Raw genomic sequence first — 26,099 nt, forward strand, 5'->3', positions numbered from 1 at the left:
TTGTGAGGCATAACACAAAATGATTAATTGAACAAAATAATGAAAGAAAAAATGTTGAAGGAAAAGATTAAATTACAAAGTTGTAAGGAAAGTGCATAGGTGAGGAAACCTGACACCCTCTTCTGGATAGAGGTGCCAAGGTCCTCTTAGGATAAAGGGGTGGCACTGTGCCAGGTTGGCACAAGTGCCAAAGGAGCTCAGGGGCTCTCTATTGGCGATCTGGAGCCATCTACACCCATGATTTTCTTCCGTGGACCTGTTGTAGGTTGACGGTTTTCCTTGGTAGGGGAGTTGGTCGAACCAAGCCTGAGGAGGACAACGGAAGCCTGAGGAGGACAACGGACTGCCACCTGGTTCGGCTTCTTTGAGGGCCAGAGCAGGAGCATTTGTTACAGGCTCGACCCCAAGTCGTTGCGGTTGCCTGAGTTCATCAGCCAGTTGAGGTATGGCAGATTCCTTACTCATACTCACGTCTGCTGAGGACTGGGAAAGAGAGGAAGATGTTCTGGTGGGTGTGGGAGGCCCACAAGTTGTGATGACCAGCTCAGGCACGGGTTGTGAGGCTGCACCTTTGGGTGAGCTTCCACTGTGGTCGGGAGAATCAATCTCTCTTAACGGCACTGGTATACCGGCACTGGTAGCGGAGCCAAGCTGGGAGATCTGGGGTGTGCTCTGGCACTGGCACTAAGGCAGGGTCAGGCACTGGTATAGGATTTGGAGATTGCTCACCGTTTGGGACAGACGGAGCTTGGCACTGCTCAGTGCACTCAAGTGGCACTGGCAGAGATTGAAAGTCAAATTTGGGATCTCCCAGGAGGGAGCTCTATTGGGTACCTTAGCACTGCCACTGGGGCAGGGCCTAGCACAGGACAGGGCTTTGAAATCAGCTTGGATGGAGATGGCCACTGCACAGAGTACTCAGGTGGCACTGGCAGTGGAATGAATGGAGGCTCATGAGAATTACTCATGCCTAAAGAATAACTTGAGGAGCTCAGAAACACGGATTGTTGTCATTTTGATGGAGACTGGAGGTCTTGTCTCAGGAGGATGTCATAACCTCCAGGAATGTAGCTTGCTATGGCAAGGTGTCAGATTTTGGACTTATGAGTAGGAAGTATCATTTTAAATTGATTGATACCCTCAGTTGTGACGAGTCTACATCAATTAATGTCAGCTCCATAGGGAACCTTGTCTGTTAACTGAACAGTATGAAGTATCATTTTAAACTGATTGATAGCCTCAATTGTGACGAGTCTACGTCAGTTAATGTTAGCCCCAGAGGGAACCTTGTCTTTCCTGATGAGGGAAATTTGTGTACCAGAGTCATCAAATGCCTTGACCTGGCACGCTGGATAGTTACTCAAGGAGGTGCCACATATATGGGACTTTAGGCTGGAGTCCCCAAAGACTTCGAACTTGTAACTGCCAAAGCAATGGTGGGTGTACTTGATTTATTAGGACATTTTGCCCATTGGGTGGAGTGCCCATAGATTTTGCAAGCTGGGCAATAACGCCTGCTATAATCTTTGCTTGGCACTGCCCCCATTGGAGGGAGCAGGCCCTTTACTTTTTGTACAAGAGCCTGACATGGCTCATTGGGACATTGTCCCATTCGAGATTTAGAAGGATTTTCTGGCCGAGTCTCAGCCTTGAAACGTCACTGTTCAGTGGGGTGCCCTATTCTTTCGCAATATCCACACACTGGTTTCTTTGGAGCTTGCCCACTTTTGAGAGGTTGCTGAGAGTTAGTTGTGGCACGCAAAGAGGGATATAATTTTCTTCCATGGGAACTAAGATGAGGATGATTGGTGTCCCAAGGACAGCACTTGACCACCGTCTTAGGCGCCTCATCACATACATGAGTGTTGAGAGCTGCCAAGGCATAAAATAAGAAGTCCTCAAGCTGGAAGGGTTCGAGGATGTCCTCCACACTAGTGGCTTTGAGAGAATCTAGCCATCATTTTGAGGCCTGGGTCTTTTTGAAGATCCACTCAGAGATTTTATGATGGCTTGGCGGGCAAGGGTAAGATCCCATTGGTCCACTGGTTGGAGGGCATCGAATGCTATGGCACCTTTCCCTTCAAGGTGCTTTCCTAGGATCAGAGACACTTCCTCAGGAGAAGGCTTATAGGTTTCCAGGACCCTTTCGACGTGGTCAAGCCAAGCTTCAGGCTCAGCCTCATCCCATTTTCATATGAGGGAACTGACACTCCTTGGGTTGCCATTGCAAGCTGGTGAGCTCTTTCTCCCCCTATCTCTTTCGTTCTCTTTCTCCAGCCTTTCTGCCTCTTCTCGTTTCTCCCGAGCTATTCTCTCTTTCTCCTTCTCCTTCCTTTCTGCCTCCTTCTCTTGCCTCTCTGACTCTTCTTGTTTCTCCCAGGCTATTCTTTCTTTCTCATCCTCCCTTTCTGCCCCTCTTTCCCCCTTGGCATCATCGTATTCTCTCTTGGATCCAGTCCTTCAGGGCTAGTCCTGACAGTCCCATGTCCTTTCCAGTGGGCATGTAGAACTTGAAATCCTCATTTTGCTGGGTTTTGGATGTCGCAGACATCTTGAGATTAGGCTTAATCAGTATGTCTGAAAAGACTCAAATTTCAGGGTGCGGGCTTCTGCAAAGACTCTGTGTCTGAAAAGACTCCAAGTTTGTTCATGGTGAACTGGTTTCACTGTGTCTAAAAGACACAGTTGTTCGTGATGAATGAATTTTGATATCTCTGAATAAGACTTAGTTGTTTGTGATGAACGAATTTGAGTGTCTCGAAAGACGTAATTTGGATTTTGTTTCACGCTATAGTGTGAAAATAGACATTCTAGAGAACGATGGTTTGTGTGTGTTGGGACGCATTTGATTGGGTTCCTGAGAACGTAGGGTTTGTGCTAAATGAGCGATTTGGAATCTTGTAAGACTCAAGCTTGTTGTAATGAATTAATTCAGTATGTCTAAGAAAACTTGAGGTAGCTCTAATGAACTGGAATAAGCAATCCCATAAGGACTTGGATTATGTGAAATGCACGAATGTAAAGTCTCGAAATGGACTTGGGTTTTTATGTCTAAGAAGACTCGAGGCTGTTCTAATGAACTGGGATAAGCAATCCCATAAGGACTTGGACTGCGTGAAATACACAAATATAAAGTTTTGAAAAGGACTTGGAATTTAGCACAAGGTTTAATGCAAGCCTTAAATAATGATTTGCAGAGAATTGTCAGAGCTGGCAAATGTGATAAAAGTAACAGGGTTATGTAGAATTGAATACCGCTTAATAGCCTATGCTTTTGAATTTTTACTTGCTCATGTAAATAGTCACAATGCCTGGATGAATTCTTATGCTGGCATCACAGCAAATATTATAAAATTGCTCTGGGCAAATGGGAAGCAGTTGCTTCTACATATATACAATTAAATGTGTGAGTGGATGATTGTGCTGGCAGTTGCAGCAGTTATTATGAAATCCTATTGCTGTAGGCAAATAGGAAGCAGTACCCTCTAAATATACACAATTAAATACGTGAATGAATGATTATGCTGGCAGTGGCAGCAGTTATGAAGTAGTATTGCTCTCGGCAGTGAATGATTATGCTGTCGGTTCAGCAAGTATTATGAAATCGTACTGCTGTAGGCAAATAGGATGCAAAAGCTTTTAAATATACACAATTGAATGCGTGAGAGATGCAATATAGCTGGCTTCTCAGCCAAGAGAAAAATGCATAAAATGCGACGAGAGGAAGGATATGCGTATAGTAAGCCCCCTGTATTTGTTGGGGGGGGATGCGTACCCCCCCCCCCCACGAATAGCTAAAATCCGCGAATACTTAGAACCCTTCTAAAAACACTTAGAACTGCCTATTTTGATAGTTCAAATACACACACACACACACACACGCAAAATAAAAATGTTTATACAAATATTATCCTACTTACGATGGGGTTAGGTTCCAAAAAAACCCGTTGTTTGTTGGAAAAAACGTATCCCGAATACAGCCTAGCCTACACTAGGGTATTCAGTACCATGTGTACATATATGGTAGCCTAGCCTACACTATAAAGCGTACTATATACATACGTGTATAGTAATTATTAATACCAGCTAATTCTGGAGGTTCATGCAGAGTGACTTATGATAATTCAGTAGAGAGAGAAATTGAATAACTAACAAGAATTAACTTAGCCTACACTATGGTGTATTGTATAAATGTACAGTAGCCTAGCCTGCATTATACTGTACTCTATATTCACATATCGTATTATACAAACATCAACATAACGAGTAAGCATCTTTTCTGTGTGTTTTTTAAAATTTCATGCCATATTTCACTGTATCCAGTAATATTGTATATATTCTTATATAGCTTGTGTATTATAAATTGCAATCATAGCAATCAATGTTTTGGTTTGGAAATCGATTAAGTGTTTTTAAGTCGAAATCTAACTTAAATATGTCTTGTGAAGAGGGGAGTGATTAGGTAAGCTTTGGGGTTTAACTTAATTATATTTACAAAAGAAAACACATCAGAAGAATGGTAGTGTAATTCCTGGTGTAATAAGATGAAGACCAATTGACCAGGAATTTGCTTGAGGAAACACAAAGGGCATTGAAAACGAGGTAATGGGGACACTATACACACAAGATGATGCACAGATCCACAGCTGAATAACTCCTAGTCTGTAATTGAAACACTTATGTTTACCCAACCGAAACTAGCACTATAATGAAGAAATCAAGGAGTTACATAGAAGACAGCTAGACTAAACTCGATTCCAATGACTCGAATATCATACGATTATGTTACACTTCTTGTCACTGCTTTGCAATTAAACAGCACAAAATATAAAAAACAATACAGTCATACCCTGAACTTCAGCGAGGTTAGGTTCCAGAACCCCTTGCGCAAGCAAATTTTCACATAAGCTTGGCACGGTCTCTAAAAATGCTGATAAATGCTTATTTCTAGAGTTTAAGCACTAAATATGACCCTAATCGTGCTCCCAAATTATTAAGCTAACTTTTAAATGAAACTAAAGTTAGTGTATATAATTAAAATTAGCTTAATACATTGCCCTTAAAAAAGAAATAAATGGTTGATGTAAAAATTGAGTACTGCCAGTTTCATAATGGTACATTTACAGTAGGCTCATACATATGCTAATGTTACCCCCAAATTCATGGGTTGCCATTTTCTTTTTCACTTGGAATAAAAGACATTTTCTTTCTTCGAGTACTGTGCAGTTTCATAATGGCGTATTTACAGTAGGTGCATACATATACTAATGTTACCCCTGATTCATGGGATGCCATTTTCTTTTTCACATAGAATAAAAGATGTTTTCTTTGCGTCACTAGGTAAACTTCATACGTCACAGTCATAACAAGGGTAGGCTACAATTCAATAAAAGAACGAAAACGTACATAATGTTCGTAGAAGGTAGTACAGGTAAGATTCAATCAATTTAAAATTATGTACTGTACAGGTAAAGACATACAGAGAAGTAATAAGTTGTAAAAATATGTGTGAGTGCTAACTACGAATGAGAGAGAGAGAAATACATATACATAGGCATTAAAAGTATTGGACTGTAATAAATAAAACAGTAAGTATGGTGCTCACCAGTGATTAATGTTGATTTGAAGATGATGATGAATAAGCTGTGCAGTCCGATGAATGATGATATGACTGCACAGCGTACTTGATGAGTTACAGCTCCTCAGAGTCCCCCCTCTTCAGATAGAGGAAACTCTTCTGCCAGGACTACAGGTACTTCTGCCAGGGCTTCTTTGGCTTGGGATTCTTACGAAGGTTTGTGTTTTGGATTGAAGAACCAAGTTATTTTGCTCTGCTGCTGCTGCTGCTGTTTTTTCGTAGTGTGGTAGAGGGTTCTGTATGTCTCCATGGCTGAATCTATGGTATTTTTCGTTTTCAGTGCACGTTCAAACTGCGGATCCCACTCTTCTATATAGGATAGCACCTGCTGTTGTGCCCTCAGGATTATCCCAAGACATTCAGTTGAAAGACCCTCATCCTCCCCGTGATCTTGAGCAGATTCTTCTTCCTTTTCTCTTGCTGACTTGGTCAGCTCAAGTAAGTCATCATCCATCAGGGGATCAGAGTGGGCATCGATGAGAGTGTTGACCTCTTCTTCGGTGCAATCGTTAAATCCTTCACCCCCAAGCAGTTTTGCCAGTTTCACAGCCTTGTTGACAGCCCCGTTGTGAATCTCCTCCAGTGAGAAGCCCTTGTAGTCGTGGACTGCATCTGGCCACTGCATTAACCAGGTGTTCCAGAGAGTTGTTTGTTTAGAGGGCCTTAAATGCATGGGTCACACCTTGGTCCATAGGTTGTATGAGAGAGGTGGCACTGGCAGGAAGGAATTCAATCTGCACACCATCATGCAACAGATCTGTGGGTTGCCCTCCAGCATTGTCCTTGATCATCAACACCTTAAATTCAAGGCCCAGGTCAGAAAGGTAAGTCTTCACTTCAGGGATGAAACACCGGTGGAACCAGTTGGATGCTAAGACTTTGGTTATCCAGGCCGTAGGGTTATGCATCTAGTAGACAGGCAGGGTATTCTAATTTTTATCTTTGAGGTCCCTGGGTTTTGCAGACTTATAAATCAGGCCTGGTTTGAGCATGTGGCCAGCAGCATTCCCACACATAAGGAGTGTGATTCTGTCTTTTTGTGCTACGAGTGTGATTCTGGCTTTTTGTGCTTTAATTCCAGGAACTTTGGCCTCGTCCCAAACATCCCAACATTCAACGAACTTTGGCCTGCTCTGTGATTGGCAACCTCTTATTCTTCTAGTTAATGGCATGTCTCTATGGAGCCTACGTCATCGCCCAAGCCAGATGCACTTTGATGATGCATTTTGGGGTGTCATAATAGTTAATTTATTCTGCATTTTGTACAGTAATACATATTGCACTAGCGCTTTTCTTCGAAGTTAACAAAGTAATTTTCACAGAACGACACTAATACAGCTCTTAGTTATGTGTCTGATATGTGTTGGTATGTTAACGAACTCATTTATCAAACCAGCGTGACTGAACAACCTCATCTCGAGGTCATGTGAGGTAAGACTTTGCAAATAGCCATAACACAGTAACTGTACTGCCTTTGTATTGTATTTATGTGCAAAAATATAAATACAAATCTTCCATACCGGTTTTACACTTAAAAGCACGATAACTTATTAAATAGTACTTCAAAAATTAAACACACTTTCTGCAGGGGTATCACATCTTGTAAAAGTACACCAACTGAACGTGCTGTAATTACTATACATGTACATACAGATTGCACCAGCACTTTTCTCCAAGGTTAACAAAGTAATTTTCAAAGAATGACACTTATACAAACCTTATTTACGTCTCTGGTATGTTTTAGTATGTTAACGAATTCATTTTATCAAACCAGCGTGACTGAACAACCTCATCTCGAATTCATGTGAGATCCTAGTGACAAAGCCTTTGCGAATGGACATAATACAATAACGGTGCTGCCTTTGTATAATATTTATGTACAAAAATATAAATATAAATTTTCCATATCGATTTTACACTTAAAAGCTTGAAAACTTATAAATGTACTTCAAACATTAAACAAACACTTTCTGCAGGGGTATCATCTTTGAAAAGTGCAGTAACTTTACGAATGGGTATCACATCTTGTATAAGTACAGCAACTGAACGTGCTGTAATTACGTGTACATACAGATTGCACCAGCACTTTTCTCCGAGGTTAATAAAGTAATTTTCAAAGAATGACACTTATACAACTCTTAGTTACGTCCCTGATATGTTTTATTACGTTAACGAATTTATAATATCAAACCAGCGCGACTGAACAACCTCATCTCGAGTTCATGTAAGGTCCTAGTGACAAAGACTTTGCGAATGGACATAATACAATAACTGTACTGCCTTTGTATAATATTTATGTACAAAAATATAAATATAAATTTTCCATATCGATTTTACACTTGAAAGCATGAAAACTTATAAATGTACGTCAAACATTAGACAAGCACTTTCTGCAGTTCTCTGCTTATGGAAGCCAGCGAGAGGGAGGGCAAATGAATAATTCCACATTAAAGATTACTTTGGTTACTGCCAGCCAGGTGTTGGAAATAGGCATTTTAATGGGGCAAGGGACAGGACATCCATCCTATGGCAGCGCCTGAGCAGTTCTAAGACCAACCGTCTCCCTCCAAGACCCTTTATAACCTTTGGAAATTACGTTTTTCCTCCCTCTAGGTGGCATTGGGATCATTTTGACCACCTGGCAATGCAAGTTTGCATGGCTTGAGTTCCAAGATGGTGGAGCTCACATGTTCAATTGCCAGCTGACCTACCTCAGGTAGTAGTTCCAATTGGGTCCTCACCTTTATAAGGATTTTTGGCAGCACTTGGACAAGAAAGAGATTAAAGTGGTTTCCCCCCAAAGGCAGTGGTGAGAGAAAGGTTTTATAAATGTGAATGTGCCTACAGTGAATCATACTAAATTAAATGAATTAGTTGCTTACCACTTATTTCATTTGACTTGTTGACTGGATGGCATATGAGAGGATACTCCTCAATATATATATATATATATATATATATATATATATATATATATATATATATATATATATATATATATATATATATATATATATATATTTTATATGTAGATAGATAGGTACAAACACAGGCAGTGCTAACAGCGGGGTATCTGTCCCTGGCCGAGCGTCGCTAACCGAAAATCGACGGTAGTAGTGCCGAAAACCACGCTTAACGGCGCCATCAACCGGATCGTCGCCGAACTCCCCACTTAAAGGGTGCTGTTAACTGGAAATTGGTGCTGAAATCCCCGCTTAACCATTAAGGGATGGGCTAAATATATATAAAGCACACCCCCAGACCGGGCAAACTTTAAGGTTGGCCTATTTAAGAAAAAACCCATCTATGGAAAGGGGAAGATATACAATTGCACATGGTGTAAAAAAAAATTCTAAAAATTTATCCATATGCAATTGCACATGGTGTAAAAACAACTAAAAATTTTTCCCTACCTTCCAGGGGAATTTGAAAGTGAACTTACAAAACCCTGTGTGGGACCTCTTTAATTTTACCAGGTTATGCATGTTTTTTCTAATTTATTTTATTTTGTAAAATTATAATTACAGCTCACACAATATCATAAACAGTTGAGAATTAAAATAAGTAGATTTGAGAGTATATTTGTTGCAAAATATTGACGAGGTTTACTGAGATGGGGATATGCAGTAACTTTTCTAATATTTCCTTGCACTTTTCTTTGCACAATTATAGTTATAGCTGACATACTATCATAAAAGATAGGAACAAAAAACCAACATTATATATATATATATATATATATATATATATATATATATATATATATATATATATATATATATATATATATATATATATATATATATATATATATATAATATATATACAGAGTACATATATATGTATATATATACACATATCTACTATATATATATCTATATATCTATACCTATATCTATATATATATATATATATATATATATATATATATATATATATATATATATATATATATATATATTCCTGTTGAATGCAGGTATTTGTACCTAGCATAAGCGTCAACGCACCTCCACCCTGATAGCCGATTGGTATGTTGAAAACACATAGCTTCATATGAATTTATATCACTTGTATCATAACTTGTTAATGTTCACTAATACTAAGCTACAAATGTCGTTTAATAACTAGCACACACTACATCTGAAATATCAATGAAGAGTAATTATTGATAAGTGATTTGGCAACTGGGAAATATGAATGCACTGACAAAGCACATCGACAACTTGATCGGATGGTAACCATTTGTCTATCGAGAGGAATTAATTGGTACCGAGACTGTTGTAGATATACCTGTCAAATGCAGATATTTGTACATAGTGTTATCATTGCACCTCTAGCAGAGTTGATATCACTGCAACCTTTCATGACAACTGAATGGTTGCTGCCCTAGAAAGTTGTTGATCCATTCTGTCGTGTGTTTGGATCTCCCAGGTGGCAATTCTTTATCATTTATAATTCCCCTTAAGTGATATTCGCGAGGTAGACTGAATTGGATATTAAATGGCATTTGTAGATTGATATTTACAAATATAAATAAGCCACAGTGTATGTGGTAAAGATTCATAAGTAGCTACTTGTTTCAAATGTGCCAGTCGGTCATCATCATGGGTTAGCTCTGATGCCAAGCTATCACTCTTGGAGGCAGCTGGATACAAATGCTAAGTACAAACACCTGCATTTGATGGACATAAGTATGCCAGAGTCAGTGTCAACTTAGAATTCTTTGACATCCTAATGGCTACCGTCCCCAAAAGTCATTGATCCATGCTGTCAGGTGTTCGAATCTCCCAAGTGCCTAATCATTTATCATTTGTAATTCTCCCTCTGTGATACTCCCATGACAGAATGATTTAGGATGTTCCCATGACAGAATGAAATGGATTTAAATGAAATTTTGTAGCCTAATATTTGTGAATACAAATAAGTCACAGTGTATGTGATAAAGATTCTTAAATACCTACTTGTTTCAAATGCACCAATCGCCAGTCATAGTGGAGGTGGGTTGATGCTGATGCCAAGTACAAATACTTGCATCCTATAGGTAAATGTACGGCAGAGTCATGATCAAGTTACACCTCTCTTGACAGCCAAATGGTTTCTGTCCGTGAAAGTCATCAATCTGTACTGTTGGGCAATCCCAGGTGCTGAAGCATTTATCAATTATAATTCCCCTTTGGCCAGATTCCTGAGATAGAGTAAATTGGATATTAAATAACATTTATAGCTTGATGGTTGTGATACATCTCATATATATATATATATATATTTATATATACACGGTATGTATGTATGTATGTATAACTAATTCATGAAGATATGGAATGTGATGAATGTATAAATAAGGGCAAATGCCACGAAGGAAAAGTGAAACAGAGTGGTTGCTAGGCCTTTCGACTCGGTCCTTTACCATATATATATATATATATATATATATATATATATATATATATATATATATATATATATATATATATATATATATATATATACTACAAACAACGCATTCTATGGATACGTAAAGTATTGGGGCTTTGGAGTCTCCACAGTGTCGAATTCATCGCTTTTTGACAGTAATAACTTTCACGTCACGTGCTTCTAAAATTGGAAAATTAAATGGTAAAACAGCTGGATCTGGATCAGAGACACAGGTGTATGCAGGCATATGGATCTGATTGGTCAAGTTTAAATTTCTCATGTTGTGCTAATAAAGAAGTAATTGTGCCACAGTACGGCAATCCCAGTAACTTTTGGGGGTCAAGGTGCTGTGTGACAGGTTCATGTCAACTCATGATGTTGAAAAATGGACTCTTCCAATGTAAAAATCGTTAGACAGTGATTTGATGGAAATCGATCAGGTACGTGTTTTTTTGGGTGATTTAGAATATGGTAAACAGCGTTAATCTGTACCATTTTTGTTATTTGAAGGCAGTGGAAAAGACATATACAGTTTCCTCTCCTGTATTTCTGTAAGTTACCCAACTAAACTTAATATCCTTGAGGTAGGCTTCACTTGCTTGTGTCAGATTTTTTTCATTCAAAGAAAGATAAAGCAATTGAGATAGGTTCCCCTGAAAATAGATCTGTGTTTTTTATATTCAAGGATCTCTAGTTTATCACTAGTAACACATGAATATTTTTTATATCAGAAGACGAGATTTTTGTGGTAATAAATTGGTTATAGTGACAGACAGACTAACAATTCAACAATTTGTTATTTTGTCAATACAGTAGAAAGGCACATAGTTATGTATTGGGCTTTTTTTGCTAATCAGTTAATCAGTTTTTTTCCTTTCAGGAAAGTTGTAGAGCCTTTGAAATTGAACTTCCCATACAGTTGCGTAGTTTTCTTCACTTTGTATATTTGATGATGTTGACTTCATTGTGGGAGAAATATAGCCTTATTCCTGTAGGTTTTTGTTATTTAACCTTTTTCACAGAGCCAGTGTATTTCACAATGATTCTTGTGATCCATTCACCTGTTGTAACTATTTTATTGTAGCCTTGTCTTTGTTTTTTTCTTTTGGGCTCTGATGAAGGATTATGAACTGTACCTAATCCTTGTCTAGTTAACTCCTTTGGCTTAATTGATACTGTGCCAGTCTTCATCTAGTGCATGAAGATTACAGGTTTGGCATACCAACTACGTTCAGTAGTTGGTATGCAGGAAGCCTTATACCAATATTTTTTAGGTCAGTGGTTTGAAATCTTTCCAGTTCTTGATACTGTATTTCTCTACTTATTTCTAGTGGTATTGAATAATTCAAGGACTTTCATATCTTTCTCATTTCTAGTGGTATTGAATAATTCAAGGACTTTCATATCTTTTTCCAGTTGAATCAAGTGGCACAATCTTTGTTCTTCACCTAATTTCGTCAACCTCTTTGTCTTGCCTTCCAACCACCCCAGTTCATTTTTTTAACAGTCTTTAGTTTGGAAGAGCTAAATGTCGCCCAGTGCTTGCTTTTATTGTGTTAACTTAATAATTCTCATTCACAAGGAAGTTCCTGATACCTGTCTTGCCCAGTTGATTCCGTGGCTTGAAGATTACAAGTTCTCTGTTGTGCCTGGCCAGTTTATTCAACATACCTGCATTTTATCTTATAGTTAGTTTCAGGTTTATGAAGACAAGATCAGTCTTACTTTCTCCATTTAATTCCTTTGGCAAGGAGACTGTGGTCACTGCTACATGTTTGCCCTATTGAAATCAGTAACATGATATCTATATGTCCCCAAATTAACAGTCTTTCCCTTTTAAAGTGCCATAAAGACTGCAAGGTCCAAAAGATGTGAAAGGAAGCTTAAGCTAATTTGTTAAAAATGTCGTCATTGCTTTTTGCATTATTGACATATCAGAATGTATCTAAAATATTTGTAATATATTTTGACAAATATGTATTACACGAGGTATACTGACTCAAAACTGCAAAGACAGTGGCACTGAATTTCAATTATTCTTCCCTAGTAATTCCATAATGCCAGAATTTCAAAAGCGGTTCCATATAGAAGATCTTTGGTTATGGCAAGCACTTTGACAATATAAATGTTATTCCCTTTATCAAAATGAATTGTAAAATAGCCATTAAAGCACATCAGCTACTTTTCACTTTTATCTGTTACTGTATTTTTACAATGGTGGAGCAAAATTTGTTTTTACCATTTGTAAGAGTATCAAACGTTTGAATTAGAAAAGTTTGATTGGCTGACTTAGAATAAAACATTGATTGATTTATAAAAAATGTCTGGTGTCGCAACAACAAAAGTCTGGCACTGGAAATCTAGTAAAATGAATTCAGTTTCTCTCTCTCTCTCTCTCTCTCTCTCTCTCTCTCTCTCTCTCTCTCTCTCTCTCAATAGAAGCTATAAAATGGTGACATTTAACAATTTTGAGGTGTAAAGCAAATGAAAATCAGAAGAGCTCTTATGATGTTATAAAGTTACGGGAAACTATCATTTATAAAAATGCATTATTATTAAGGAGTCCAGCTCCTACTATAACCTTAGGAATGTCACTTTGATTAAATTTTTCGTCTCTTCCAATCTTACTGAAGAGGAGGACATATCTATCCCAGCAATCTTAGAGTAAGCATCTCAGATTGCCAAGACTAGGGTACTCAACCTGTAAGTTATACAGTTAATGAGACCAAACAAGCATTGTATGATTTTTGTCATTGGTCTAATGAATGTCAGATCCTCATAGGATATTATATTGAGTAGATCCCATCCCCTTTGCATATTATTGTAAATGAGAAAGTCACCTTGGGAATTTCTTAACATTTTGCTGGTTACTACAAACCAAACTCCCAAAAAAAGGTTTGCCACCCTCTTGTACTTTTACCTTGATTGCGGGGGAAAACTCTCAAAATGGCTGGAATGCAGTGAGAGTTAATGCATGTAGCACGATGATTACATAGAAATATTATATCAGAAATTTCTGCTTAGACAATTGGGTGCTTGGTATTAAACCTTCCCAGAGGCATTTCAGTACAAACAGGGTGCCGCCAAAAGCTATGCCAGTAATTGCCATTTGTTTCACAACTACTGTATTAAAATTGCATATAATTTGAGGTAGAATTGGAAGACGGGTTGTACAAGAGCTACTGCAATCACATTCTGGAGAAATAACTCCAAACCCAATGTCAGCATCCTATTTACAGCCATCAGCATTTATTGGAACAGCAGCCTTGCGCTTCAAAGCATGTTCTATAAAAGAAACTTGCGTTACTCTATCTAATACCTTCCACTTCTCTGATATAAAAAATTTACTTTACAATTAGAAATTTACATGTTAAATTTCTGATAATTTCCATGGAGGAATTTGTGAATATTTTAATGGTAATATAATGCATCTGTTGTAATTTGTTGGAAATGTTTTTACTCTTCAGGGAAGGGTAGTGGCATTTGGGGATACTCTCTGTAAGGGGCAAAAAAATGTTTCCAGCTTCACGCCAATAGCAGTTGAGGATCTAGCTGTGACAAGCCACAGAGTCAGTGCCCCAGCATCCACCAACATTATAAGATAAAATCGAAAGGCTCCCGGGGTTATTTGAATTACAGAATTTTTTTTTTTTTTTTTTTTGTTCTTGTGGAGGTAGATGTGAATACATACCTCAAATGTATAGCCTCAGTATCTCTAAGGTCAACCAAATGAGAACTCCTAGTGAGTCTCTGAGAACTAACTCCTAGTGAGTTTGCTGTCACTTATAAACACCAGAAATTTTGCTTCTTTAACAAAGAAATCTATTTATTCATATGTAAACGTGGATATGGCTGAAAACCGTTTATTTAAACTGTTATTGCAGAGAATCTAAAATCATGCATTTCTGCCCATTTCCTTGTTGTGTTAATGTTTGGTTGAAGTTGCCATTCTGCCACTACCATCAGTTAGCCTGCAAATGATATGAAGAGAACCACATGAAGTAAATATATTATATCTTTTGGGATTATTTTTTCAAGTATCTTGACACCAAATGCCAAAAGGGCGACTCTTAGTATATATCACGTATTCACATTTGAATGCATCAAAACTTTGAAAATGCTTTAATTGGAAGGGTATATTTTAAGTAATGCATTTGCTTCACTTCCTTTGTTCCCAATAGCATTCATAAATTGACTACTTTGTAATGTATTGTTTTTTGCATTTATAGAAGAAAGACATTTAATGTTTTCACCCTACATTAATAAGGTTTAAGGTATGATTTTGAAATCATCAGATAAAATCTTCAACCCACCATTTTCACATATGCATTAGAACTATTCCCTGTGGATGTATAGACAGAATGAGAAAGGAAAAAAGCTAGTGTAATTGTATGTTAAACACTGAGATGTCTAATGGGAAAAGTACAGGATATTTAATCGCAGCCTAGCTAAACATTTTGAGCTATGGATTTTTCATGCAACATTTCTCAGCATTTTGTTTTTCATTGCACAGAATAATTAACAATTTTCATTACTATGTTTTGTTTAGTTGTAATGATGATGGCGTGACATCGTTGATGTAAATCTCCAAGTACTGTAACCTTATTCTAGTGGGTGAACTCTAATACTTTGACCAAAATTATGTTCGTTTCTTTTTTTATCAGTACCCAGATAAAGCCTCTGCTGATGATAGGGCAAAGATACAGTTATCATTGTTATCAGAGGGAAAGGGAGGGTTGAAAGATAAGAGGTCATATCCAGAAAGGAATGATTCGAGTGTTCTATGTATAGCCTTCAGTTGGTGTGGGCAGGCTGTTCATTATTTAATGGAGTAAGTACAGATTACTGACAAATTTCCCAATTTTTTATTTATTTTATGCATATACTTGTTTCCACGTTTAAGCCTCGTTTCCTTGATCAGTGAGTACATGGTGCAAATGTTGTTATTTCTCCAACTGTAAGATACGAATCTATCACTTGTAAGTTGTTGAGTACTTTCATTACTTTGACGTTTTTCTATCAGTCTTCTGGTACCAAAGAGGAAATGCCATTTCTTTGCTGAGACAGTTGATTGCCTCATTTAATAAGTGAATAATATGATCTGCTGCCCGTCTTATTTTCTTTTGGTAGGACCAGAACTTTGCTTGGGTCAGTATGTCCTCAATGACCTAGTAGAGGTTTTATATTCCCTCTAGTTTTTCAATATTTCAGCCTGTAGAGCAGATTTCACGCTGGATTTTACCTTTATTTTGTTTGTTTTTTTGTGAGTTGTTAAGGTTTTGTTTAGTAAAAATCATACAGTTTTACTTTATGATCTGGAACCAAATATGACTTCAGTCCAAATGTAAGTCTAAAATGTTTTTGCACACACACACACACAATATATATATATATATATATATATATATATATATATATATATATATATATATATATATATATATATATATATATATATATATATATATATATATATATATATATATATATATATATACATACACATACATACACACACACGCACATGAACATATACACATAATACACATATATACACAGTATATTACAGGGTGTCCATAAAGTCATGGTGCAATTTAAAATACTTTTTAATCCAATACAATAAAGTACAACAAAATAATTTTTATGGATTTTAAACGTCCAAAAATAATACGTTACAATAAGAATGTCACTACATTAAAATTGCGGAAGTGAACTGTAATGAAAATGAAAATCACGTGTTCTGTGTAAAACTGCAACAAACGAAAAATTAAATATGAGTATGGCGATACAGAGTAAGTGGGGGAAGGATGAAGTACAAGCCACCGCGGAAGGTGGGGAAAGGAGAGACGTGAAACGTGATTCAGCAAGTGTCATTGCCATTATCTGAGTTATGTACTATTTCGGTGTTAGATGATGTAGGGCCAGCTGCTAGATGGGAGCCATGTTCCGGTTCCAGATGGCTGGTCAGGGTTGGTCTCTGCAGATAAATTCTGCTATAATCAGTGTATGGTGACTCAGCAGCATATATATATATATATATATATATATATATATATATATATATATATATATATATATATATATTACATATGTAAATATGTATGTGTATATGTGTCTGTGTATGTATATATATATATATATATATATATATATATATATATATATATATATATATATATATATATATATACATATATATATATATGTATATGTATATATATACTGTATATATACATATACATATATATATACCCTCTTGATGGCTATATATATATATATATATATATATATATATATATATATATATATATATATATATATATCAACATATATACATATATATATATATATATATATACATACACATATATATGTATATATGTATGTATATATATATATATATGTATGTATGTATGTATATGTATATATATATATGTATTAATACATATTGTATGTATATATGTATATATATGTGTGTGTGTATGCTTTTATGTGTGTGTGTGTATATATATATATATATATATATACACATATATATATATATCCTGGAACAGTTTTTACATAACTTTTGCGTACGTTTAGCGCATGCAGTTATTCTGGTACGTTTTATACTTGTTTACTCATTTTTACACAAATCCACAAATGCTGGAAATGAATGTTGGATTTGCAATGTGTATGTGTAGGGGAGAGCGGTGATGGTTCGGACATTTTTTTTTAATTTCTCTCTAGAAGTCAGAGTTTAAGGAGCAGTGATATCCTTGGCATGTCAATGTGTAGCCTCATCATCCTACATTTACCAGTAAATGTAGCAAGTCGTATACTTTACTATACTTGAAGCTATTTATCTCCAAGTACAAGTTTCCAAAATGTCCGAATCATCCCTACCCATGGTGATGATTCGGACAAGAGCATGGGATGATTCGGACAATTATTATAATTGACATTTATCTTCAAGTCAGATGATAAATGAAACAAATACCATACGAAGTGTTTTATTGAAATAATCATAATCAACTTAAAAGATTATTCTCTCCCTTAGTGAATGGCAGACAGAAAATCTACGATGTTTGCTGAGAATAAATGTTATAGTAGTCCTAAAGAATATTGTAACCTTCAAAACAAAAACTAAACTTGAAATATCCTTGCCACCAAATTCTTAAATGACCAAAATTTACTTGAAATTATTCTCTCCATGAGTAAAAACCAAACATAAATAGTAAATCAAATACTTGAAATTTGTTGTGCCTAAATATTAAAGTTGGCCTAACGAATATTGTATCCTGCAAAAGAAAAGCAAAATTTGAAATACCCCTGCTTTCGTTTCATACTCTGCTGAACTGGGTTTGGAAGCACTCCAGTTACTGCCTCTTTACCAATAGTTGCTTCATCCTCAATTTCTGGAAATTTAAAACTATTAGCAGCAAATTTCTATGATGTTCTTAAATAAGAAACCTGAAATTCATCACCCTCGTCTAAATTGCTGATTAATTTGCCTACTTAATAGACTTTGCTACCTTTTACTGGATCTATCCCAACAAGAACAAAATCTCCCTCCTCTGGGACTTTATCAATAAAACCCACTTCTTTTTCTTCTATCTCCTCTGAGGTGTCAGAAGAATTATTGTTATGATCGGCTGTCAAGAGATCTTCAAGATGATGAAGGTCTTCATCACTGGTCTGGGCCTCTGTATCTTAACTTTTTTTGTATTTTTCTTGCTTTTTAATGTTCTTGAGGTATTTCATATGAGGTTGTGCTTTTAGGCGGTGTAGTTGGCTTTGGCCTATCAGTCACAAAAGCCCTGGCAAAGTGACTTTCTTGAAAAACATCAGTGTAATATAGGTGAATGCCAATGGAATGGAATCCAGATTTGATATTCACATTTTAATTTGTAATTTGGGGGTTCTATGATGTGTTTATGAAGTGCTTTATAAGGTAAAGGTAATGAGGGGCTAATGAATGCATAGCCTATGCACAAAATATAACTTAAATAATGTTAGTGAAAATCTTTTGTTTCTTTGTTGGAATTCGTAATTAGTAAAGGTTTGCTAGGAGGGATGATTCGGACACGTCCGAATCATCCCCCCGCTAGAATGTCCGAATCATCCCCCACATATCATAACCATTTGATGACACCCTCAACTTCAAACCCTTGCACATTACAGGCGGGTAATAGCTACATCATCTTCGTCATATAGTACAAATTCACACCCAAAACTCATAATAGGCTCCCTTACCATATTCACTACACCAAAGCTTATGATTCAAACGCAAAAAATTACATAGGAAATGAGAAAAACCACAAAAATTACCCTCAATCCTTAAGTAAATGACCGTTCGGAACCAAAGTCCATGAGTCAATGGCGAACAAACTCTCGCGATTTCACGTGATTTCTCAGAGCTGAGGGCCCCTCACATTTTCCAGGAAATGTACTGTCCGGACCATCCCACTGTCCGAATCATCACCGCTCTCCCCCTACAATGCAGTCACATACATTTCAACAATCACTCACGCATAATTTACTGTTTATAAATCATGATCTAAATGGAGCATTCTTTATATGAGTATCCTCTTTTCAGAAATTGAAGACATAATGTCTCAAGATGAAAGTAGCCTTGGCCGAAAGATTGACAAAAAAACACTTGGTGATGATTCAGATGAAGATGAATCTGATGATTCGAGTCAGTCACTAAACACACAACCCAGGAGGAGGAATCCAGACCAGGCCTCAGTAGGAATATTGCCCTTGAAAGAAGGTTGGTGTTCATAGTTCATTTCTCATGTGGTAAACTGTAATCTCGCCAACTTCTGTGTTCCCAAATTAGAGTCTTCTACCATTTAAGAGTGACATGTCACTCCCTTCCAGTTCAAGTTCCACCCAGTGCTCTTCCTCGTTTTTCTTTTCTTTTTTTTTTTACTTTGATGTTTGTTATATAATATTAGGTACTCATCTCGTTGACCTTTGCAGTAGGTTAATCATACAGTTGCTCTGGAAGCTTCATAGATGTTTTTGGTCTTAGATTAAGCTCACTCGTGTGCATGGGTTGTAAGCATTTTGGCAGTGAAAGATGAACTTGGCATATATGCCTCTGTCTTATTTGTTTATAAATAAGAATCTGATCTAAGGAATAAAGTAACATTCTAGTTGCAAGTGTAAGTAGTTATGTGGCGGCAAAACAAACATCACAATTTATGTAATAAGGAAACAAACCAGCATATTCCATGTTTGATGAGTGAAAGTTATTTGTAATTTTTCATATAAAATTTTTCATTGTGCTTTTTATATTTTTATCAGATCTCTGCCATGCACTTTATTTATACAGTGTTTGCATGGTATTTGAAGGCGTTTTATTGGTCTGTTATTGTAAAGTCTTGAAACGGACAATGATTGTACCTAGAGACATTGCCTCACGGTTGTAGAGGCATTGTCCGTGGCTAGATGGAATGACTCAATCAGAATAATTGGTGGTCAGATGTTTTGGGATCAGTGCAGCCCTGACACACTGAAGTAGAACACACCCATTTTTGGTAGTTAATTTTGTCCTTGATTTTCCAGGCACGAAGAAATCCAAAGATAACGCAAGACATTATCACTCAAAAAGCGAATCAGAAAATGGCATTGAAAGTCACTTGGAGGACTCTAAAGTAAGTGGTAAATGTTCACACACTTGTGTGAGAGTATGTGTTTGTTTATTTTGCTTAAGGAAAGGCAGCAAAAAGTAGATGGTTTGTCAGGTATTAGTGGTTTCAGATTTTTTCATGCGTACAATATGCACTAAAACTTGTGTAATAATTTTCCTTATGTTGTCTTCAGTGAAGTAGATTTAAATACCAAAAGTTCATGTGTTGTTAGACATATATGCCGTATGTTTTCCTTGACAAAGGGCATTTTAAATCTAACATAAAGTAGTCTATAAATTATGGTTACTTGATACATAAGAAATTATCTCTTCAGAAGAACAAGTACAATTGGAAGTTGGAGTTGGTTGTGTTGTGTCACAGAAACTTATCCCAACCATATATGTGGATTCATTTCTAATGTGATGCCTCTAAGTATCAGTATTTCAGTTAAAACCAGCAGACTGAATTACTAAATGTAGCTTCTTTTACAGGTTGCTCGAAGAGCTAAAGGGGATTTAACAAAAAAATCAAACTGGAAAGGAGAAACAAATATGAGAGGTTAGTGAATATGTGTTTGTAATTTTGTTGATGCATTATAAGTAAACATTTTGGTTTTGGCACCGAGGTCACAGTCGAATAGAACACATTTCACATTTGACACTTTTGATCAAACCTCCACAAGTCAGCTTCTTGGATGTCTGCAACTGTCCCTCTCTAAGGTATAGATGCAGTATGTATATATGTATGTATGTATATATATGTATGTACATATATGTATATGTATATATATGTATATGTATATATATGTATATATATTGTCACGAAGTGATCAAGTACCTGGTTATTACACAATTAATAAGACCAAAAGTTACCTCACTTCAGCCAGACACTGGAAACCTCATAACAAAAATATTAAGACTGAATACTCTATAGGTACAGTGATCCCTTAAAACTTGCTTCCCACTTGAAAAATCAATGTAACTTTATCAAGTTGTGGGTGAGGTAACAACTAATAGGCTATAAACAGACTAATGGAAAATGTGCATCACTTCATCAAACACTATAACGGTTTCCCTGGTTCTATTTTACTCTGATAAAGGAGAACCCATCGACTGCTAAACCCCTACTAACTCAGGTGATTGGTCTCTTATAATCGAAAGAAACCAATAAGGGTCTTCAATGTATGGCACTCATTCAAATTACCCATGCCAAACCCCAACAATCTTATGACACTGACGAATCAGACATTAGACGAATCAGCAGTATCTGTTCATTACTTGTGATCACAGACTTACAACAACCAGCAGGTTTTCTGTTGTAACAGCAACATGAATTTCTATATAAATCCTTATATATATATATATATATATATATATATATATATATATATATATATATATATATATACATATTGATTTATATTGAAATTCATGTTGAGTTATAACAGAAAATCTGCTGGTTGTTGTAAGTCTTTGTGATCAGAGAGTAATGAACAGATACTGCTGATTCGTCGAATGCCATAAGATTGTTGGGGTTTGGCATGGGTAATTTGAATGAGTGCCAATATATATCTGCATGTTTTAAACAATGTTTGATTTGTAAATGGTATGAGTACTCATGAAGTTCCATATATTTTAGCATGTTTCAAACAGTGTTTCATTTGTAATGTGTATGAGTACTCATGCAGTTCCATATATTTTAACAAGCATACATACTCAGATTAATGTCTATAAATCATGATCTAAATGGAGTATTTTTTATATAAATATATACTTTTTTCAGAAACTGAGGACATTATGTCTGAAGATGAAAGTAGCCTTGGCCGAAAGGTAGGAAAAAAAACTCTTGATGATTCAAATGAGGATGAATCCGATGATTTTAGTCAGTCACTAAACACAAAACCCAGGAGGAGGAATCCAGACCAGTATTCAATCGGAATACTGCCTTTGAAAGAAGGTTGGTGTTCGCAGTTCATTTCTCGTGTGGTAAACTGTAATCTCGCCCAACTGCTGTGTTCTCAAAATTAGTCTTGTATCATGGGCATTTGCAGTAGGTTAATAATACAGGGGTTAGTTTTACTTTTGCAGTGGAGGCTTCATAGATGGTTTTGGTCTTCTTAGATTAAGCTCCCTTGTATCAGCATGGGTTTTAACCGTTAAAGCAGGGAAAGACGAATTTGGCATATTTGCTTCCATCATATTTGTTTACATATAAAAATCTGATCCAAGGAATGAAGTAACTTAAGTTCGAAGTGTTATTAGTTATGTGGTGGCAAAACAAACATACAATGCATATAATAAGGAAACGAACAAGCATATTCCATGTTTGGTAATGAAAAGGCAAAAGTTGTTATTTGTAATTTTTCAGATAAAAGTTTCTCTTTTTGCGTTTGTATATTTTTCATCAGATCTCTTTCATGCACTTTATTTATATTATATACAATGCTTTCATGGTACTTGAAACAGTTTATTGTCTGTGATTTTAAAATCTTGAAACTGATAATGATTACGAAGGGACATTGCCTCATGTTTGTATAGGCATTGTCTGTTACTAGCTGGAATGACTCAATCACAGTAACTGGTGGTCAGATGTTTTGGGATCAGTGCAACCCTGACAAACTGAAGTAGAACATACATATTTTTGGTAGCTTATTTTTTGCTTGATTTTCCAGGCACAAAGAAATTCAAAGATGACGCAAGACATTATCACTCAGAAAGCGAATCAGAGAATGGCATTGAAAGCCACTTGGAAGACTCTAAAGTAGGTGGTAAATGTTCACACTCTTGTGTGAGTGTGTGTTGGTTTATTTTGTTAAAAGAAGTCAGCAAAAAGTAGATGGTTTGTCAGGTATTAGTGGTTTCAGAAATTTCATGCGTACGATATGTACTAAAAACTTCTGTGCAATAATTTTCCTTGTTTTGTCCTCAGTGAAGTAAAGTTAAATATCTTGATAAAAACCAAGATTGCCAAAAGTTGTTATTTTGTTAGACATAAAAGTAGTCTATAAATTATGGTTACTTGATACATAAGGAAAAAGCTCTTAAGAAGAACAAATAGAATTCGAAGTTGGATTTGGTTGTTTTGTGTCGAAAATTTATCCCAAGCATATATGGGTATTAATTTCCCTTGTGATACCTTTAAGGATCTCTTTATTTCAGTTAAAACTGGTAGACTGACATTAACTAAATGTAGCTTCTTACTAAATGTAGCTTCTTTTACAGGTTACTCGAAAAGCTAAAGGGGATTTAAGAAAGAAATCACTCTTGAAAGGAGAAACAAAAATGACAGGTTAGTTAATATGTGTTTTTAGTTTTGTTGATGTATAAGTAAACATTTTGGGTTTGGCACTGTAGTCACAGTCGAATAGAACGCATTTCACATTTACCTCAATAAATGCAATTTTGATGTGTAAACAGATGATTATTTTAACACTTTTGGTTGAACCTCGACCAGTCAACTTCTTGGATGTCAGGAACTGTCCCCTCTCTAAGGTATGGATGCAGTATGGACTTTCAAGGGTCGTAGGGTTTTGTGCTTTGAATACTAGTATATAGAGTGGTTTTTAATGAGAAAGCTTTGGAATTATGGTACACCCAGTAAAAGCAGCAAATTGTATAATTAAAAAATTCAGACTCCTATTTATTTTGCACTGGGAAAAAGTGTTGGTATTAAAGTATCTTGTAACATAAATAGTACCAGCTTTTTATGTTCCTTGTTGTTAATGGCACTTAGAAATATGGCTTTTGTCAAAGCATTCCAGTGTTGGTAATAAGTTTATCAACCATTTTATCAAATCTTGCCACTCACGTATATGATTATTAGACATATATGATTATGAGTATTAATGTACAGTAATCCTTCAATTACCCAGATTAATAGAACCAGGTGATGATCCACTTTTTAATTATAATTCCCCTTAGGTATTATTTTTGTGGTAAGTATTATAGCAAACTTAATATTAAATGACTTTTGTAGCTTAATGTTTGTTTAAATAGAATGTCATTGATGTGGTAAAAAATCATAAATAGCTATTTGTTTTAATTGTAAATGGTTGTTTATCGGTTGTTATTGGCTGATATGGGTACGTTAGAAGTTTAGGAGCAATCGTAGGAGGTGATTGGGTGGACAAGCACTACAGTGATGCGTACCACACGCCCCGCGAATAGCTAAAATCCATGTATGCTTAGAACCCTTCTAAAAACACTTAGAACTGCCTATTTTGGTAGTTCAAAAAAAATAAATAAATAAATAAAAATGCTTGTACAGCTATTATCCTACTTATGGTGGGATTAGGTTCCAAAAAACTCATGGTTTTTTTTTTTGGAAACGTACCTCAAATATAGCCTAGCCTACACGAGGGTATTCAGTACCATGTATTCATACATGGTAGCCTAACCTGCAGTATAAAGTATACTCTATACATACAAGGTATAGTAATTATTAATATCAGTTAATTCTGGAGGCTCATGCAGAGTGACATGATAATTCAGTACAAAGAGAAATTGAATAACAAACATGAATTAGCTTAGCCTACACTATGGTATATCGTATACATATACGGTAGCCTAGCCTACATTATACTGTGCTCTTTATTCACATACAGTAATATATTATACAAACATCAACATAACGAATATGCATCTTTTCCATGGATCTTTTAAAGTGCTATGCTTTAATTCACTGTATTCAGTAATATTGTATATATTATATTGCTTTTGTATTATAAATTGTGATCATAGCGATCAATGTTTTGGTTTGGAAATCGAGTAGGGGGTAAGTTTATTTCGCCGTGTTTAACTCAGTTCAGAGAGCTTTTCTTGCTTCTGGTTAGTGTAAATGAATCTCTGGATACTTTATTTATATGGGCAAGGTTATTTTTCATTATATGAAGTGTTTTTAAGTCGAAATATAACGTAAATGCGTCTTGTTGTGAAATTAATTTAGCTATTTTTTTCGTTAATAGATGACGTCTGTTTGTTTTGTGTAAAAAAAATCAAGATTCCCTCGCTATTTTCACTTGATTTCATCATAGTACAAGCTTTACGTATTTATTGTTTATCAGAGTACAAGTAGCAGTAAGTTAAGTATACCTTAGTTTAACCAGACCACTGAGCTGATTAACGGCTCTCCTAAGGCTGGCCTGAAGGATTAGATTTATTTTACGTGGCTAAGAACCAATTGGTTACCTAGCAACGGGACCTACAGCTTATTGTGGAATCCGAACAACATTATACAGAGAAATGAATTTCTAACCAGAAATAAATTCCTCTAATTCTTCATTGGCCAGCTGGAGAATCGAAAGCGGGCCTAGGAGAGTGCTAGCCAAGTACGATAATATGTGGTCTTTCATGCCCGGTAGTTTTTATTAAAATACTTCCTCTCCAATTTAATTATGGTCGTGTTTCATCGATGTTGCCGATGCAAGA

The 26,099-nt window shown here is 36.0% G+C and overlaps 1 protein-coding gene across 21 annotated transcripts in view; it reads left to right on the top strand.

The window, feature by feature from the left end:
• The window catches only part of LOC136836296 (dentin sialophosphoprotein-like), a 377,513-nt gene that overhangs the window by 39,415 nt on the left and 311,999 nt on the right, over positions 1-26,099 (top strand). For 14 of the 21 annotated variants that reach the window (XM_067100383.1, XM_067100393.1, XM_067100385.1 and 11 more), the window contains 6 exons: positions 19,632-19,808; positions 20,609-20,697; positions 21,165-21,231; positions 22,456-22,629; positions 23,345-23,433; positions 23,895-23,961. In XM_067100383.1, the coding sequence (XP_066956484.1) occupies positions 19,646-19,808; positions 20,609-20,697; positions 21,165-21,231; positions 22,456-22,629; positions 23,345-23,433; positions 23,895-23,961 (649 nt within the window). In that variant the 5' untranslated portion in view covers positions 19,632-19,645. Of the gene's footprint in view, positions 1-15,812; positions 15,885-19,631; positions 19,809-20,608; positions 20,698-21,164; positions 21,232-22,455; positions 22,630-23,344; positions 23,434-23,894; positions 23,962-26,099 lie in introns of those variants that run through there. The other 7 variants (XM_067100394.1, XM_067100395.1, XM_067100397.1 and 4 more) reach the window with 4 other exon arrangements.

The sequence above is a fragment of the Macrobrachium rosenbergii genome, chromosome 56 (assembly GCF_040412425.1).
Source record: "Macrobrachium rosenbergii isolate ZJJX-2024 chromosome 56, ASM4041242v1, whole genome shotgun sequence".
NCBI classification, from domain to species: Eukaryota; Metazoa; Arthropoda; class Malacostraca; order Decapoda; family Palaemonidae; genus Macrobrachium; species Macrobrachium rosenbergii.